This window comes from Cavia porcellus, unplaced genomic scaffold (assembly GCF_034190915.1).
Source record: "Cavia porcellus strain 051 isolate PalLab524CR breed Dunkin Hartley unplaced genomic scaffold, mCavPor4.1 scaffold_20, whole genome shotgun sequence".
Lineage (NCBI taxonomy): Eukaryota > Metazoa > Chordata > Mammalia > Rodentia > Caviidae > Cavia > Cavia porcellus.
Window position 1 is genome coordinate 15,739,584 of NW_026947503.1, and position 16,915 is coordinate 15,756,498.

The 16,915-nt window shown below is 33.6% G+C and overlaps 1 protein-coding gene across 2 annotated transcripts in view; it reads right to left on the reverse strand.

Moving 5' to 3' along the window:
• Window positions 1-16,915, reverse strand: part of Cdh7 (cadherin 7) — a 134,799-nt gene that overhangs the window by 110,284 nt on the left and 7,600 nt on the right. For both annotated transcript variants that reach the window (XM_063231495.1, XM_063231497.1), the window contains exon 2: window positions 12,173-12,583. In XM_063231495.1, coding sequence (XP_063087565.1) covers window positions 12,173-12,583 — 411 coding nt within the window. The remainder of the gene's footprint in view (window positions 1-12,172; window positions 12,584-16,915) is intronic.

A 16,915-nucleotide genomic window follows, 5' to 3' on the forward strand; every position in this document is an offset into this window, starting at 1 on the left:
GTCATACAGCATTCAAACAGGCAATCTAATTCATGCTTGACTCCAACTTTGCAGAAAGAGGAAAGCTAGAGTTGCTGTTTCTTTGTGATAAATGAGGGAACAAGGAAAGGTAATTTAAAGGACCTGTCTGTGGTCAGGAAGCACGCCACTATGATGAATCTTGCTTGAGTTCAACCTTATTTTTTCCTCAGACTTGCAGTTGTTTTAAAAATATACTTTTAACAGAAAACACCTGTCTGAACTGGGTGCTTTAAAGAAAATTAACAGTTGAACATAGAGCAAAAATACATATCATTATATTTAATGATAATAACAAATCCTTAATAAATGTTTTCTATACATCAAGTATAAAGTGCTTTACAAATTTAATCTTATTTGGTCCTAATGAGAAATATGTTGTATAAAATGTATATAATTAACCCATTTTACTAAGATTAGGCCAAGTGGAGTTGAATCTTTTCAAAGTTATTAAATATCTTATGACTCACATGCAGGTTTTTCCAAATTAAGAACCTGAGTTATGAGTTAAAAATTTAATCTATACTCCTCAATGAACTGCTTAAGTGTCATAATTCATTACTAGCCATATAACCACTTAAGTTGGTAAAAGATTGTCAGGTAATATGCAAACTGCTGTATCGTTTCTAGTTTGTTAAGAGAAAACAAATCGTAACAGTTTGATCTGACATTTCTAAAGCTCTTATTTGTATGAATCCAATTTCCATTCCCTTTTATCTTTTATATGGGATAAATGTCAGTTGATAAGTTTTCTTCCCATCTTCTGCTTTGAGAGAGGAGGGTGCGTCCACACATTGGAGTTTACAGAAAGCAACAGAAACAACTGGCTGTTTATCTGCTATCTGGTCTCCTTTTATTTCCTTTCTTTTGCACGATGTACAAATGTTTTTGAAAAGTGTTAATTACAGGAATTACAGGAAAGACCAAGTACATGAACCCCATTATCAAGGAGGTATAATTAATCATCCTGTAAATCCAGACTTCTCTGTCACTGCTCTGGGATGCCACATATTTCTGTTAAAGAGACTGCCACAGAACTTGCAGATCCCAACAAGGTTGGAGGCAGGGCAGGAGCCGCAAACATTCTCAATGACACCTCTAAGGTGTCTTTCTAAGGAAATCACACTCTCCTTGAACACAACAGACCCAGTACAGTATCCTGGGCCCACAGTTCTGCGCCTAAGGACAATGTCATAGGCTTTCTCCATCTGAAGGAACAAGCACAGCATTTATGAGGAAGATTGCTTTAACTTGTAAGATAAAGGAAAAGAGTTTCAAGACCCAAAGATGAAAATAAGTCAAAGCAAATAGCAGTTTCTGCAGCAAAATTTTCATAGTTTGTCAAGGAAGAAGAGTCACTGAAATCCATTTTAATATTTCTGTGAGAAAAAAAAAAACTGGAGAGACTTATAGTTTCATATTTAATATTTAATTTTACTATCATTTTCATTAACCACGATTACTAGTCATTTTTGATTATATGTATATTTCAGCTCAGGTCATTTTTTCAAGGCTTATATTGATTTCTCTAAGAATTTAAAATAAGTAAAATAATGTGATCATGATTTAACATAGAATTTATATCAAGTACCAAAAAATACAAAATATTGATTTTTGAACAGTTATAGAGTATTAGAATATTGAAATTAATTTTTAATTGCACAACTAAGTATGAGAGCAGTACTAGAAATTATATTATACATGTAATGCTTCAGATGAAGAAACTTTCAAATATTCACTTAAAGTGCAAGAATTCAAGGTTCCTGGTTGCTGCTTTCATATATTTTAAAAGCTACTATAATTCATGGCCTACAAATGGGCATTGTTGAGAAAGTCAGTATCTCCCCCTAACTGTCCCATGTCATGACTGTGAGTTTCCTATTACTTCAATGACAGCCAGAGAGCAGGGGCACAGTTGTGACGCTTGGATCACATAGAATTCTTTCCCTCTGTTCCCTCCTTGACTGCTAGAATACATGCTCTCACTTACATGCTCTATCTTATGCTTTCATAAAATAAACTAACTCATTTCAAACAAGTTAGAATTCATTCACTGTTAAATAAATCCATTAATTCCCTGATGAATGGCCTTATGATGTTAGCATTCTTGCTTCTACATAAATTATGAAAATTAACTAAAATGGGAAGGTATATTATTCGCTAGAGGTAACATCATTTAGAAATAGGGAAACCAAAATGCAGACTCAGATCATAGGAGTCTAAAATGTGTCTTCCTTAATAACTGCTGTCCTCATTAAGCAATGAACCTGAGGTTGTCAGGTTACCCACTGGGGACATTGTATGAAATTTCCTTCATTTAGTAAACTAGAATAAACAAATTTTAAAGCCCAAAGCAGCTATAATATTAGAATTCAATAAAAGGAATACATTATTTTTCTATTTCATGAAAATGTTTGTTATTAATATAACATTCTGACTCAACATTAAGGAAAGATATAATTTGATAAAGCCATTATTTTTATGTATAGCTTATGACCAAATTTATATAATTTACCTTAAGTCTTTTGCTAAATTCCAAGAGAGCTCATTATTTTGAAAAATAATGAGAAGCTACTCAATAGTAGTTGAAGGCTCTGAAGTAGCTAAATCTCTTTCCTCCTTAAAATTTCTCTTTCTTTTACATACACCTCAGTTGTGGTTAAGTAGAGTTAAAAATCAACAGTTGTGAAATATTGGATCTGCATGCTCAGAGTTTACAGAGAAACAAAATTTTAACATAAATCAGATATCACAGGCTGTGAAGAGAGTACTGCTGAAAAATGTATTATGGGATATTTATCATTCAAATATGACTTCTGCTCATAAATATTCACTGTGAAATCTTAATTGGATCTCCAACAGAATGCAATCCCTTTTCTAATTCTAGCCTCAAATTTTCCCGCATTTGTGTGTATTCTCTATCATCAATTCCACTTGCATTCACAAATGATCTAATCAATGGGAAAAACAATCTTGTTTCATATTATTACATGCCACAAATGCTCTACCAGATTCACTTAATAGCTGTCCTGCCACAGGTAAAAGCCTATTTTCAGGTGTTTAATGATTAAACAAGGAAGCAATTTATCCTGTGTTACGAAGCTAGCATTTTTAATTTCAATGTCAGACTTCAAACTAAATCCATCATTCAATGCTAAAGTTATCAAAATTAATTTTTCAAGATTATAATATGCTCTATAATGTAGACTTTTTATTTTAAATTTGGTTCAGTATTTCCTTAGATATGTTATGTCTGACTTTAGCTTTACAAATATTCTCACTGTCTCCTCTATCCTCTATCAATGTGATCCTTTCATCTGTTTCTTTAGCAGTCTATTTAATTGACTGTTAACAATTGTAGATCGTTCTGCATTTCATTTTCTTAGATATAATTAAATCATATGTCAATGACTATGGTTCACCAGTATCTGTTTCTCCTGCATAAGCAAGACATAGGTGTTATGCACCTAAAATTGGTCCCATGTTCATTCAGTTGAGAAAATTATGTAAACTATGTCAGGGATAGAGCGGATGTGAGATACAGAGCTGAATTTCTTAGATACGGTAGAGGAAAGAAAATGGAAGTTTTTATCTTATTTTTTCTTCATTCCAAAGAAGCAAATGTAGAATATGTAATGTTTGCCTCTCCATACTCATGCAGCTCCAGCGTGAACCCTCAAATGACTCACAAATCAGAAAAATCTAATTTCAGCATGGTTTGACTAATTTCACTACTGATCATCATAAATCTTTCAAACTCACATCTGTTGAACATTATGTATGTGTTGGCCAAATTTTGTTTGTGTGTTTTTGGCTAAATACCTTAAAAGATGTCAGCATTCTAACTATGGAGATAAGTAAACATTCTAAGGGAAGCATTCTTATCAGATAATTGTGCACTGTTTACACACACAACTTGCTGGAATGATGTTAATCATTTTGGTTGTGGTTCTTTAATTACCATTCCTGCAACATAGTTCCATCATGAGAAATTACCCTTCCCTATTTATCTTACAGAAGACAAGGATTCTAGCATAACTAGAAATGTAGATGGCCTCATCACAGTCTCTTGTTTTGATCCCCTTATCTTTTGCCTCTTTCTATCTAGTTTGTGTAGTGAAATGAAGAATTTTCTCTAGCTCTAGTCTCATACCTACAATTAACTGAAATTTTAAACATGTGTAAAATTTTCAAACCTCCTCTGAAACCATTTTTCCAATAGATTTTTGAAATTTCCATGTGATCTTTTGTTCCCCACAAATAAACTACACAATGTATAAATGCCCTTACAGTATGCAAAATTACACTACTTTTAATTCAATACTATTCTTTGGCATTTACTTCCAGGACCTATTCTGAAGCCAAAAATCCATAGATCTCCATTCTCTTATATAAAATGGCACAGTATTTGCATCTAGACTATGCAGATCCTGTGTATATCGAAATCCTACGTAAGTAGCTGTTAAACTTTATTTTTCAAGGAATAAGGACAAGGAATAACACAAAGTTTCTATGTGTTCATTACAGATGCATTTTCAAAATACTTTCAATCTATAGTTGGTTAAATTTTCAAACACATAGATATACAACATAAAGTGAATTCACTTCTGTTAAAATTTCCTTGGTATTTATTCATATACATTTTTTATGAACCAAAGAATATTTAGATACTAGGACTTAAATGTTACTCTTCCAAAAATTTACATGTTGAAACCTTAACCCCAAATCCTTAAATTTATAAATAATGCCTTTAGGAGGTAATAAAGATGATATTAGGTAAAAAGACTGAGGTCCTATTTCAATAACATCAGGAGCCTCCTTAAAAGAGAAAGAAATCTGTGTCTTTGGTCATTTAAGAACACAGATAGAAGGTAGCTGCCTTACAGGAAAGGCGCACACCCTAGATAATGACCATGTCTGAACCCCTACCTTGGATTTAATTGATTCCAGATCTATAAGAAATAAACTTCTGTTCTGTAGAAAACCTAGTGTGATACACTGTCATGACAACCTAAGGAGATGAATACAATATTGAATTTTCTATCTTTCTTCAAAATGTGATTTATATCTTTTATTACAAATCAATATTAATTGCAGTTCACATTGTTCTAAGATTTTTAGGATATGAAGAAGAAATTATTTGATATAAACATCCAGAACTAAAATTATTTCATTTGCTATGAAATCAGTGATCCATATTTTGATAGAAGTTCATTTTTTTCCAGTATCTAGTCTCTTCCTACTTACTTCCACATATATCAGTTATTTAATCTGTTTTATTTCAAGTTCAGGTATGATATTAATTCATACAAAAACACCTCTATAACTCCTAACAACTTCTGGAGATCTATTCAGTTTTGAGTATGAAGTAGAAATACTATAATCTCTTAAAAGGAATTATCAGAAAAAACTGTCATTACTGAGTCATTTCAATATTAAATAGAAGTGATTCACTGTTTACATATAAGTATAAAATGTAAGATATTTGATTGTAATTTCTTGGGGTATTTGTTTTAATGTATAAGACAAAAACAAAAATCAATTTCATTGGGACATTCTAAATTTCTATGTTTTTAAGAAAGATAACCAGTAACCACATAGAACTGTCGACATTCCAAATAGCATTATATATTTTAACTCGGACCATGCTTCTAGAAATGCATACTACGTTAGATTTAAATACCTGTTATTTCATCTTCAAACCATTCATAGTATTTGTTCCCATTTATAGACCTGGGCTGTATACATAACTTTATTCCTCTTTCAAAATTTCTGGATAACACTTTTTTTTTTTTTTTTTAAGGAGGAAACTGGAACACAGCTCCTTAACCAGATAGTCAAAGTCAACATCACTACAAATATGTCAGATTGTTACAGGCAGCTGGGACAGTTAGAATAATATAGGCAGGGCTAGCATGGCCCTTGAGGGAAGTTGGCACAGAGGATCAGATGTCTGGTGACCTTGGAGGAGGCACACACCTCTTGTTGGGGGCCAGATCTCAAGATAGAGGCAAAACAAATACAACCAAACCCTAAGTATAAACATTAGGGGTTAGGTGTGGATCCCCTTGAAACCCAGGAGTCACCATCCCTGCTCCCTATAGAAGAGTGACTGATCTGTAAAGAAAGCTCACTTGCTTCATGACTCTTCCCCGTTTGTCCCTAACTTGGTCAACTTTAAATAGCTAAACTTATTGGTTGACCATAGCTCTGTCCCACCTCATGTCTGTCTACCACAACAGTTCCCAGTAGTCCCTACTTTATACCCACCTCACCTCAGGGTTTTACTCTATAAAAATCCCGAGAAAACATAAAATCTTTGGCAATACTTTCGGGACCCTTTCTGTCACTCTCTCAGACAGAAGCTTTCTTTCTTTCAGTAAATATTTCTGCTCTTAACCTCTGTTGTTCCTAAAATTCATTCTCTGATTTTAGAAAACACAAACTTGTACCAGACATATACTTAGGGTGAGAGTTTTGTTCCTCTATTATCAAGATCAACATCCTGTAGCTGATATAGTGTTTTGAGAAGTGTAGACATTGTTTCTGCAATATTTTTGACAAAAAGCATATCTTCTGAAATGTACCCATTATAAAAATTAAACAAATATACAACTTGAGATATTCAAGCAAATTACTGGACAAGAATTATAATGAAAGACTAAAGAACTATCACAGATTTGAAAAGTCTATGAAGACATAATAAATGGGAAAAAAGATGATATCAAATTGGCTCTTCTCAGTAAGAGTACTTTACTGAATTAATTAGCAAAATTTGAAGATGGTCTTTTACTATGTGGCATTACTTTAGGAGACTTTACTTTGCTATGCCTTTTAAGAAGATGAATTCATTCTCTCCATCTCATCCTTGTCTCCCTCCTTTCTTCCTTTCTTCTTTCCATCTCTCCACCTCCCTTCCTCTGCCTCTCTCATTCTCCCTCTCCCTCACCCTCTTTCTCTCTCACTGCAAGTCTGGGTGTTAAGGATTTTTTTTTTTAAGTCACAAAGCTACATACCCTCATATCCTCATGAACACATGTGTTCATGGATCCATGAGTTAGCTCCCTGGTTGTATGTTAGCAGGGGGATTTTTTGTTTTGTTTGTTTATTGGTTGCTTGGTTGATCAACCAGAATGTACACTCTATAAAATGAGTCTATTTTAAAATCCTAAATATAGCACAAAATCTATCACACAGTTGGTTTTTGACAATTTCTTGAAAAAGAAATTAAAGAAGGAAGGAGGAATAAAGGAAATACAGACTGCAGATATGATAGCGTGCACATGAATTTTTGGATACAGTGTTAAGCATATAAGTGCTAACTAATGGATCTTTTGGTACTCTATCTAAGATTTATAATCACTATAAATCATGCAAAATGGATAGCATAAAATTTCCCAAACATAATGCTTAGCTGTATATGATTAAATCAAGAAATGCTGGGTAACTGTCCTGCTGTTATCTAATTCTGTCATGCATGTTAGTAAGTCACAAAGCCTGCAGTAAATTATGTGGCTGTGTGTTTATAAGTGAATCACCCACATGAAGCTTATCAAAGTTTTACATCATGTGGAAAAATTTGAATCAATATTCAGATGGATATTTTGCACTTAAAAATCTAACAATAATACAATATAAAAATACAACTCTTATAGACTTATTTTTGTGACTTCCATAGCTAAGCAGGTGGTGAGTGTGTATAAAAATAAACAGATGTGAAAGACAGTATTTTAAAATAATTTTGATTAGCACAGATAGAAGGAAAGATTTAGAGCTTTTCATAAACTACCTAAAATTAAGTATATAACTGAAAGTTCTCTATTTCCTTCAACTTTTAGTTGCATAATTTCATCTGATGAAATCTTTGAGAGTCATAATGTTCATTTCTGTCTTAAGGTAACACTGATGATACTTAGCAGTACTGCATTACACTGAACTTATTGTGAGTTTCTGCATTTTATTAGCACAGTGATACATAACATGGTGAAAAGAGAAAAAAATTTAGATTATTGATATTTTGTTGTTCAGAAAAAATGTACTTAATAACATATAGTTGCACTGGAGTACTTTAAGAGCTGGGAATAACTACCAGAAAATATTTCAAAAAAAATCTGAACTTATTTGCATCCCACAGAGCCAATCCATGTCCAAATTCCTTTTGAAACCACCAGGAGTTCCACATTTTTATCAGCAAACTCACAAGATGGCAAGAACAACAACGGCCTTTTCAAATTAACTCTGCTTATCAAGATACTATGAAAATGGGTTTTCTATACATTCCCGAAAAAACAAGCTGCCCTGGTCTTCTCTAAGATTTGATCTGACTTTAGGGAGGATGTAAAATTAAAGTATATTTTCTCCTTTTTTTCCAGAGTCTATATAATACAGGTTTTTCCTCTGATAAATATATTCCTCCTTAAAAAATTAATATTTGTGATGCATTATTTTCTTTTTATGTATATAATATAAAATTTTTCAGCTAAAGCATCTAATTTGCAATTTAACTATTTTTAAAAAATACAATATATTTTTATGATAAAAACTTTTTTTTTCAGAATACACAATTCCGTTTTAGAAATCAGGAGATAGAGATCCCTTGATGCGCGATGTTGCTGGGATGTAATGAAATAAATCAAAAATGATCACCAACATTTTCAAGCCTACTTCAATTTAAAGGAAAGCGAACTCTGAACACTGCATTTCTATGTATATGATTTCTACAAAGATAATAGGTATAAATTCTCCCTGAACACGTAAGGAAGAAAGGGGTATAGCAAAAAAGGGTAAAAATGATTTTGATAGCCAGAAAAGGACTGTGGAAGATGCAGGGAGCACACATCTCAATGAAAGCAATGGCCTCGGGCAGTCCCTGCCTGGCAGCCCAATACAGTTAGGAAAGATGAAAAACACTTCATGCCAGGAACAGAGTAACAGAGTTGGCTGGTTTTGTAGAACATTATATATATATATATATATGATCAGATGGTTAGAAAACTTTAAGTGGAAAATACAAAGTGAGAGAAAGTGGCAGATGACAAACAGCAGGGTGGTACAGTAAGATGAGTACAACACGTGACATCCTTGGTACCTTTATACCCAAAATAGCACACTGGGACAACACACAGTCTCAGCAAGAAAAGAAAGGATACTCCACTCTTTTTCCCCAGATGATAAAAATTAAACGGGCATGACAGTAATGAAGACATACACTCAGAGCAAGATGTACCACTGTTCTTTAAAACAAAAGCCCTTGGGTAAGGTCTAAGGTCTTTTCTTGAATTTACTACCTAAATTCACTCAGTTAAGGTCAACAGATTGTTAAATTATACCACAAGAAAGCAGTGGAAAGGTAAAGAGAAAGGTCCTGCTAGCAGAGTCTGAGCCAACACTGAAGTCTCAGCCCCAGTCAGCACCCATGCACTGAAGCACACGTGGTTCCATGTGACAGATGGTCTACTTTGGTCTTGGGTTATCATCTATCAAGGAAACCTAGGAATTAGCTGAAAGAACAAAGTTGGAAGCTATATAAAGGTCACATAAACCTCAATGTTCTAATGATGAAATTCTATTAACTGTGCAGTATCTTAATTGGTCTTGTTGGGGAAAAACTATTACAATGGTCTCCAAATTTTAAGATGTGAAAAACTTTAGATATGACTTCTATAGTTTTAAGTGCACCTACCAAGACTGCTTCCTTAATTAATTGGGAAAATGTAAATAATATCCACTTTAATTTGAGGGATGTATTCATGTGACACATAATATGATAGATTATCCATAAATGTCAACTTTAATTAATATATAGTGAAGTATAAAATGTCTACATTCGCTGAATACATACTCCAAATATTTTTGATAAGTTATTTATTAATAGTATCGAATAGGTATCATTATTCTATTTTAGAGACAAGAGCCAGCAACAAAGCAATTTGACATGCGCTTTATCCGTTATATGATCAAATTAAACTATTTTTAAGTTCATAAAAGTCATTACTCATATCCTCCAGATTAACTAAACAGTTAGATCCTCAGTTGATAACTAAGAGGGTGACCATTTAACTATGTAAACATCTATATGTCAAAATCATCAATTCTTTATTTCTTGGCTTGATTACCCACATAACCATTCCTCCTAATCTGTCTCTACAATTTTTAGTTACCCACTTTGCAAATATTTGTCACCCTGTTCACCACCTCCCTCAACTAGACAGAAAAAAATTAATTTTATATACCCAGGTAATCAAAAATGTATTGACCCTAAAGTTATTCTTATCTTATTCAGGCAGGCGAAAAATTAATTTCATCATTGCATATGTACAATCTACAGTACTCCAGTTCTGGTTAAATTTTTTTCATTGTTGTTTGTTTGTCTTTTTAAGACAGAGTTTCGCTATGTATTTCAGGCTGGACTGACTTTACAGAACAAGCTGTCCTCTAACTCACAGCTAGCCTGTCTCCTCAGCCTCCAAAGCACTAGAATTACAGGCACAAGCCACCAGGCCTGGCTAAGTTAAATGAGCTGTAAGGCTTTTTGCGAGAAAATAAATGTATATAATATATTATATTATATACATATACAGTATATCATGTATCATATAAAATAAATATATTTTGTATAATTGTGCACCTGTAAAAGATAAAGGCTATGAAAAAAACGCATGTGCACAAAAATTCTTGCATATTTACATATGCTTTCTGAAGAAAGTAAAATGCCATCATTGATCCTAGAATAATCCTACTGCATATGCCTAAATATTATAACTTTATTTATATCTTTGTATTTACTACACAGTTCGAATTAGTGTTTATAAAATACAGAGGCACTATAAGGAAATAACAATCAATATAATAATTATTATTTTGAATTATATAAATGTCCATCGACAAAAATTTTTTCCTTCTTTCTTAAGGTGTGTTCAAATGAAAAAATGACCCATGAAAAAATAATCAAGATTTTTAAAAAAATTGTTCAAAGTGAGTAAAAAATTTTGATAAATTCATCAGTTAGCTATGCTTATTTTATGAGGAACAGAGGCAGAAATTTGACAGTGAAGAGTAAAAATAAAGACATACATATTTTTCTGATACACTCTGCTTAGAAAACTTTCACCAATGTTAAGAAGCAAATTGAAAACCTTAGAAATTTAAAAAGACTGGAAATCGGAATATGACCTAAGAATTACAGGGAAATGTCATGTTACATTTTTTTTTTCTGGATGTCCCCCCAAAGTCTCATGTAGCCATGGTGGCAGACCGTTCAAAGATGACTGAATCCAGAGTTTGTGACCGGTTCAAGGTCTAGTGCAGGGATTGGTGGTGTGAGAGCTGCACCTGCCCTGGAGCAGGTAGCTTACATACAATGTAAGGGAGAGAAAGTGGCTGGCCCTCCTTTTTGCCCTTTTTATACTTTTGGGGGTCAAGTGTTTTTGTCTCAGCAACAAAAGAAAAAAGTGATCAAGTCAGGTCATGTGAGGGACCTCAAAGAAAAGTTTCCTGCCCAAATATTCAAAAACAAGTAAGCTTTAAAAAAAAAAAATCAATTTGGTTACAGTTAGCCTCTAAATACAATGCACCACCGGCTCATCATTTGTTGGTTTTAATTGACTGATACTAGCATTTATCTTTTTCAAAAAATGTAAAAAAAGGAAGGAATAACAAAAAGGTCTATGAAACGTAGCCATCGGGGAAAATGAGTATGAGTGGTCATAATTTAGACTACAGCTTCAATTACTTCACTTTTTACTTTCTAAATCATAAGTATCAAGACATACTTGACATACAAACATACATGGATGGACAGTTATTATTTACACACTATCCAAAGACACAGCTAGAAAGTCAGCTGGTATAAGATCCCATTACTCTTCATTTACTACTAGATAACTTTGCTCTACTTTTCATGCTAATAGTTTGGCAGAGTGCTACCATAACAACAAAGCAGACCTCATAAACTCCTCAATTGTTTTTTAGGAATAAAAACAACAGTCTTTAGGTCATAGTTTCACTGTCCTGGATAGTATTCTGAGCACAACCCATACATTCTTTCATAAAAGTAATGTTTGCTTTGCATCCCTAAATGCAAAACAATGCAATTCTCAATCCAAACACAGACAATGACAACACTCCTTTGTAACTTTGAAAGGCCAGTACCTACCTTTCCTACATAGAGTGGATCTGAACCCATGTATTCTTCCAGCACAAAGAACTGATTCCACACCCAGCTGCGCTTGGTCCTGGACCTTCCTGACTGGAAATAGGGCTTCGATCTAGACCTTGAGAGCTCCGCTTGACTCATCCCAGAAAAGCACAGGAAGAGAGCTATGAGCTGCAGAAAATGGCAGAACTCCACTTTGCCCAACTTCATCTCTTTTTTTCTTCTTCTTTCTTTTTCCTGTGTAAGAAAAAAAACTTGACAAGAGAAAAGGCACAGTTCCAGTTGGCTTAGTAGATCTTGCCTCCGGCAGGATGTCAGCTGGGAGTCCAGAGATAATAATTTGTAGAGTGTTGGATTGGAAGAGATCACCACTGCTGAACAGCTTTTGCCAAAGAATGGTGCAATAGGTACCTAACAGAAAAAAAAAAGAAAACCTTGCATCAGAAACCAAAGCAATTAGAACACGGAGCTTTCATTTAGTAAATTAATATTGCATTTCCCAACATATCATGTTTATATTAATGTATATATTCACTTTATATTTAGAAATTCCAATAGCTATTGCCATATTTTGTAAATTACATAAATAATGCTGATGGAGAATTATCTCCATTCCATAACACAATCTTAAAATTTCATACTTCTCCTAGGATATTTTATTTGAACATATGGTTTACTATACACAAATGTAGCAGCATCATTTGAAAAATCATTTTAATGTTAGTCTTTTTTATATTGCAGGCAGTTTTACTCATTGGTACTGGAATGTAAAAGCAAAGCAGCTCAAAGCAGGGATTTAACCAAATGGGAAGGACATATGCTGGTTTAAATCTCTTGCATGGAACTGTAAAGAGAGAAAAGCATGAGGTGATTCAAAGCTGGTTGATTGATTCTGAGTCACAGAACACCAGCTGTTTTGATGTGCTCTGATTTGATTGTGATCAGTTGAAAAGCTCAGTAGTTTCCATTTTCCACTCTTTAAACTTATTGTCATGTATGCTGTGTAGCATGTCAAGTCATGCTACTTCAGTGACAGTATTCTGCATTCAGCCAATATCCACTGCACATATCACAGTGCACAGAAAGGCCTTCCTGGGTAAACATTCATAGCAGTAAATAATAATACTGGTCAGTAAGTGGGTAAGAATATTCAACTTTATTTGTGGATCTCTTTTATTAATGACTTGTAACGAGGAGGTGCTTCAGCATCAGCACAGAAGAGTCTTCGGATTCTACTTTCTTTCTACTCCAGTTACATAATTCTGATTATGCAAGAGTTACGAAATCAGTCACAGCAAAACTTTCAAACACACTCCAAAACATAGAGGGGTAAGAATTTATGATAGGGATACTATATTTCAATTTGGTTATGAATTCATTTTATTAACTGTAAATAAATCAATAATGAAATGACTAAGGAAAATAGTTATCTGTCCATTTGCGTGCGCATGTGTGTGTGTCTGTGTGAATGTATATTTGAGGAAGAGAACAATATGTTTTTTAAATAGTTTTAAGAACATGAAGCTAACATATATATATATATATATATGTTTATTAAAACTGAAGATATGCAATCCTTATATGATAAGCTTTTCCATTTTTCCACTCATATTCCCCTTAACAAATGTTCCTATTACTTAACAGGCAAATATTTCTGACAATGAAATTGCAAAAGAAATATACTTTGCATAGTAAAAGAAGTGTGAAAGAACAAAACATAATTTTTTATTATGTTAAATAGTTTACACAACTGGAATAAGGTACATTGATTTTGAACTACATAAAATCAACACCTATATTTTTAAAATAACTCAAAAATGTTGATATATCAGAGAGAACTTCAAAATGATCCAATGTTCAGCAAATCCAGGCATGCTGACAATTAGAATGAGTAGCCATTGTACAATACATTATCTGCAACATGTGCATTGAATGCAGTCTCACCAAATGTAGTTACCAGAGGCAAGGTAGAGTTGGGCGCAGAAGGGGATGGAGAGGATTGGTTTGTGGGTGCAAAAATACAGTCAGAAGGATTAAACTGTAGCATTTTATAACACAATAGAATGACTATATTTAATAATTTACACTTTACAATAGCTAAGACCAAGATTTGAATGTTTTAAGTACAAAAAGTTAATGTTTAAGATCATGAGTATGCTGATTATACTTATTCGAATATTATATGATATACATGTCTCAAAAATAACTCACTCTATCTAGTGAGTATATACTATTATTATGTATCAGTTAAACATTTTGAAAGGTGGAAAAATTTGCTTTATTTACTAATCACCCTGAGGAGCTACCTGTTCTAGACTTAGAATTATAAAAAAGCAAAACTACACTGTAGCCCCTATATTAATTTGAAAGCCTGACTCTCCTAAGATCAAGGAGATAAGTAATTGCCAAAGCTAGTAAGTGGCCGACAAGCATATCAGCTAGTCCAGTGACAAGACAGAAATCATAAGGAGTGGCCACTCGTTTGATGGACATCAGCAAGAGGCAGAGGTGGCTCATGAAGTTCCCTTCACTAGTGACAAACCTGGTTCTTGGGATGAAGAGACGATTAGAGCTGCCACGCTCAATTCACTAGAAAGATTGAACTTTCTCTTAGGAAAAATGTCATGAATACTTTCACCTTTGATTCTTAAAACAATGTTTTCAAAATGCAAAATAGCCAAATTGTATAATCTAGACTACTTTATGGATTGAGTATACTTGTAACAATGAGTGTGTGTCAATAGGTATCCCATTTACAAAAGGACTAAAAAGCAAATGTGCTTTGAGAATTCAAAATCAGGGGTTACTCTAAGTACATCATATAAGATACAGAATATTTGCATCAGATGAAGATTCAAATTATGGACCTGCTATCAATTTTCACTTTGAAATTGGTTATAATAATACTAAGGCTTTTTGCTGGGATATAGCTCAGTGGCATAAGTGCCTGCCTGGCGAGTGCAAGATGCTAAGTTTGATTCCTGCTACCAAAAACAAAACAAAGCAAAAACCACCAAAAGCAAACAAACCAAAAGCTTAAGTGACATTACTTTTGCTCTATATCATGAACATAAAAATTTTTAGATGATTCTTACTCTAAAATCATTCTTGAAAGCTACAGTTGATATCAGAGAAATATATGATCATGAAACAAAACATCTACAAATGCACCAACATATTTGAAAAAATTCTTCAGAGGCAACAAAATATTTGAAAAAATATACATGCATACTATTTTCCTAAAGACATCTGCTCTAAAAAGTACTATAATTCAAATACTGGTATCAGAACTGGAGAAGTTTGAGATTACACAGGAAGTCACTGATGAAGAACAGAAGAAACATCAGTTGGGCTGGAGATCAGACTACTGGATTCTTCTAACCACAGCCTCTACCACTTCCTCATGACCTTGGATCCCTCTGGAATTTTTCATGTTTATAAAATGAAAATGATCCCATAAATCTTATTATAAAGTCTAAATTTTTCTCCATATATTACATTTAGAGACAATTGTGCAAAATTGATTTTGTTAGGTTTCTAAAAGTGATAATGCAGTGCCCATTGTTAATAATTAAAGGGGTTGATACATTTAAGAGAGTGATGAAAATGTAAAAAGAAATGTTGGCAGTTTGTTTACAAAATGTAGCATGCTCTTTAGCAAGAGCTGTTTGATTTACTTTTCTTCTCTCTTAAAGATTATTTCTCTCCCACACAAGATTGAACATTTATCTAAGTGACTGGGAAATATCAAAGAAGGAAGGTGCAGAAGATGCATGGGTGACACCTATCAAACATATTTGTGAATTGAGTCCTGAAAACTGTGTTTTTCTCTTTAAACCAACAGTTGTATAAAAGCAACTACCTTGAATGTAAACCTTAATGAGTAGACACACTCATATTTTGTACCTACTATATCTAGAACAAAAATAGGTGCATAATTGACATTTATAAAATATCTACAGAATATTTGTATTCTTTAGCATCTAGTAGGTTCTCAGTATAGAAAATTAATGATATAATAAGTCTGTACATAAATTCTATGGCAACTCTGCCATGTTCTTGGGAAACAATCCCATTGTATTTCTCTGAGGCCTTAGAAATGTTTGCCAAGCTACGCAGCCAGGTTTTCACTATTTTGTGTCAAGGTCTAAAAGATTACACCAGGATACTTTAACAGATTTTGTGTACATTACTGGAGGAAGAAATTCACTTTCATCAGGCAGAAAAAATGCCTCTGTAACATCTTTTGGGAGTACTGGGAAGACCAGACAATGGTGCTTAGGTAATTGGGATTTGGAGTGTGTTTCATAACATGCTTACCAACATTTTTTGATATTTACAGATATTATCAGAAATATGCATCTGACATGGCAGTTTGGAAGTGAAAGGATTTTTCCCTAGATATGATATTACAGCAGTGGGAGGCGGGACCAAGGGATATTTACCTTGAGGTCACTTCCCCTTTCCCCATGACAACTTCATTTTCCTTGTACCAATGACCAAAAAAGTCCCAATCAGCTGCTCACACGTCAGCATAGCCAGCCCTAAGCACCACTCTGGTCAGAGGTTATATGTATGTCCCATGTCCCACCTTCTGGCAGAGAAAGCCAGGCCCGGTGGGGTTCTCTCTACATTCTTAGAAATATGGCCATTTTTACTTTATATTCTCCCTTTACCGCGCCAAAAAACCCTATCAGAAAGTTTCCTGATGCTATGTTATCCTTCTTTTTTCCTCGTCAGTCT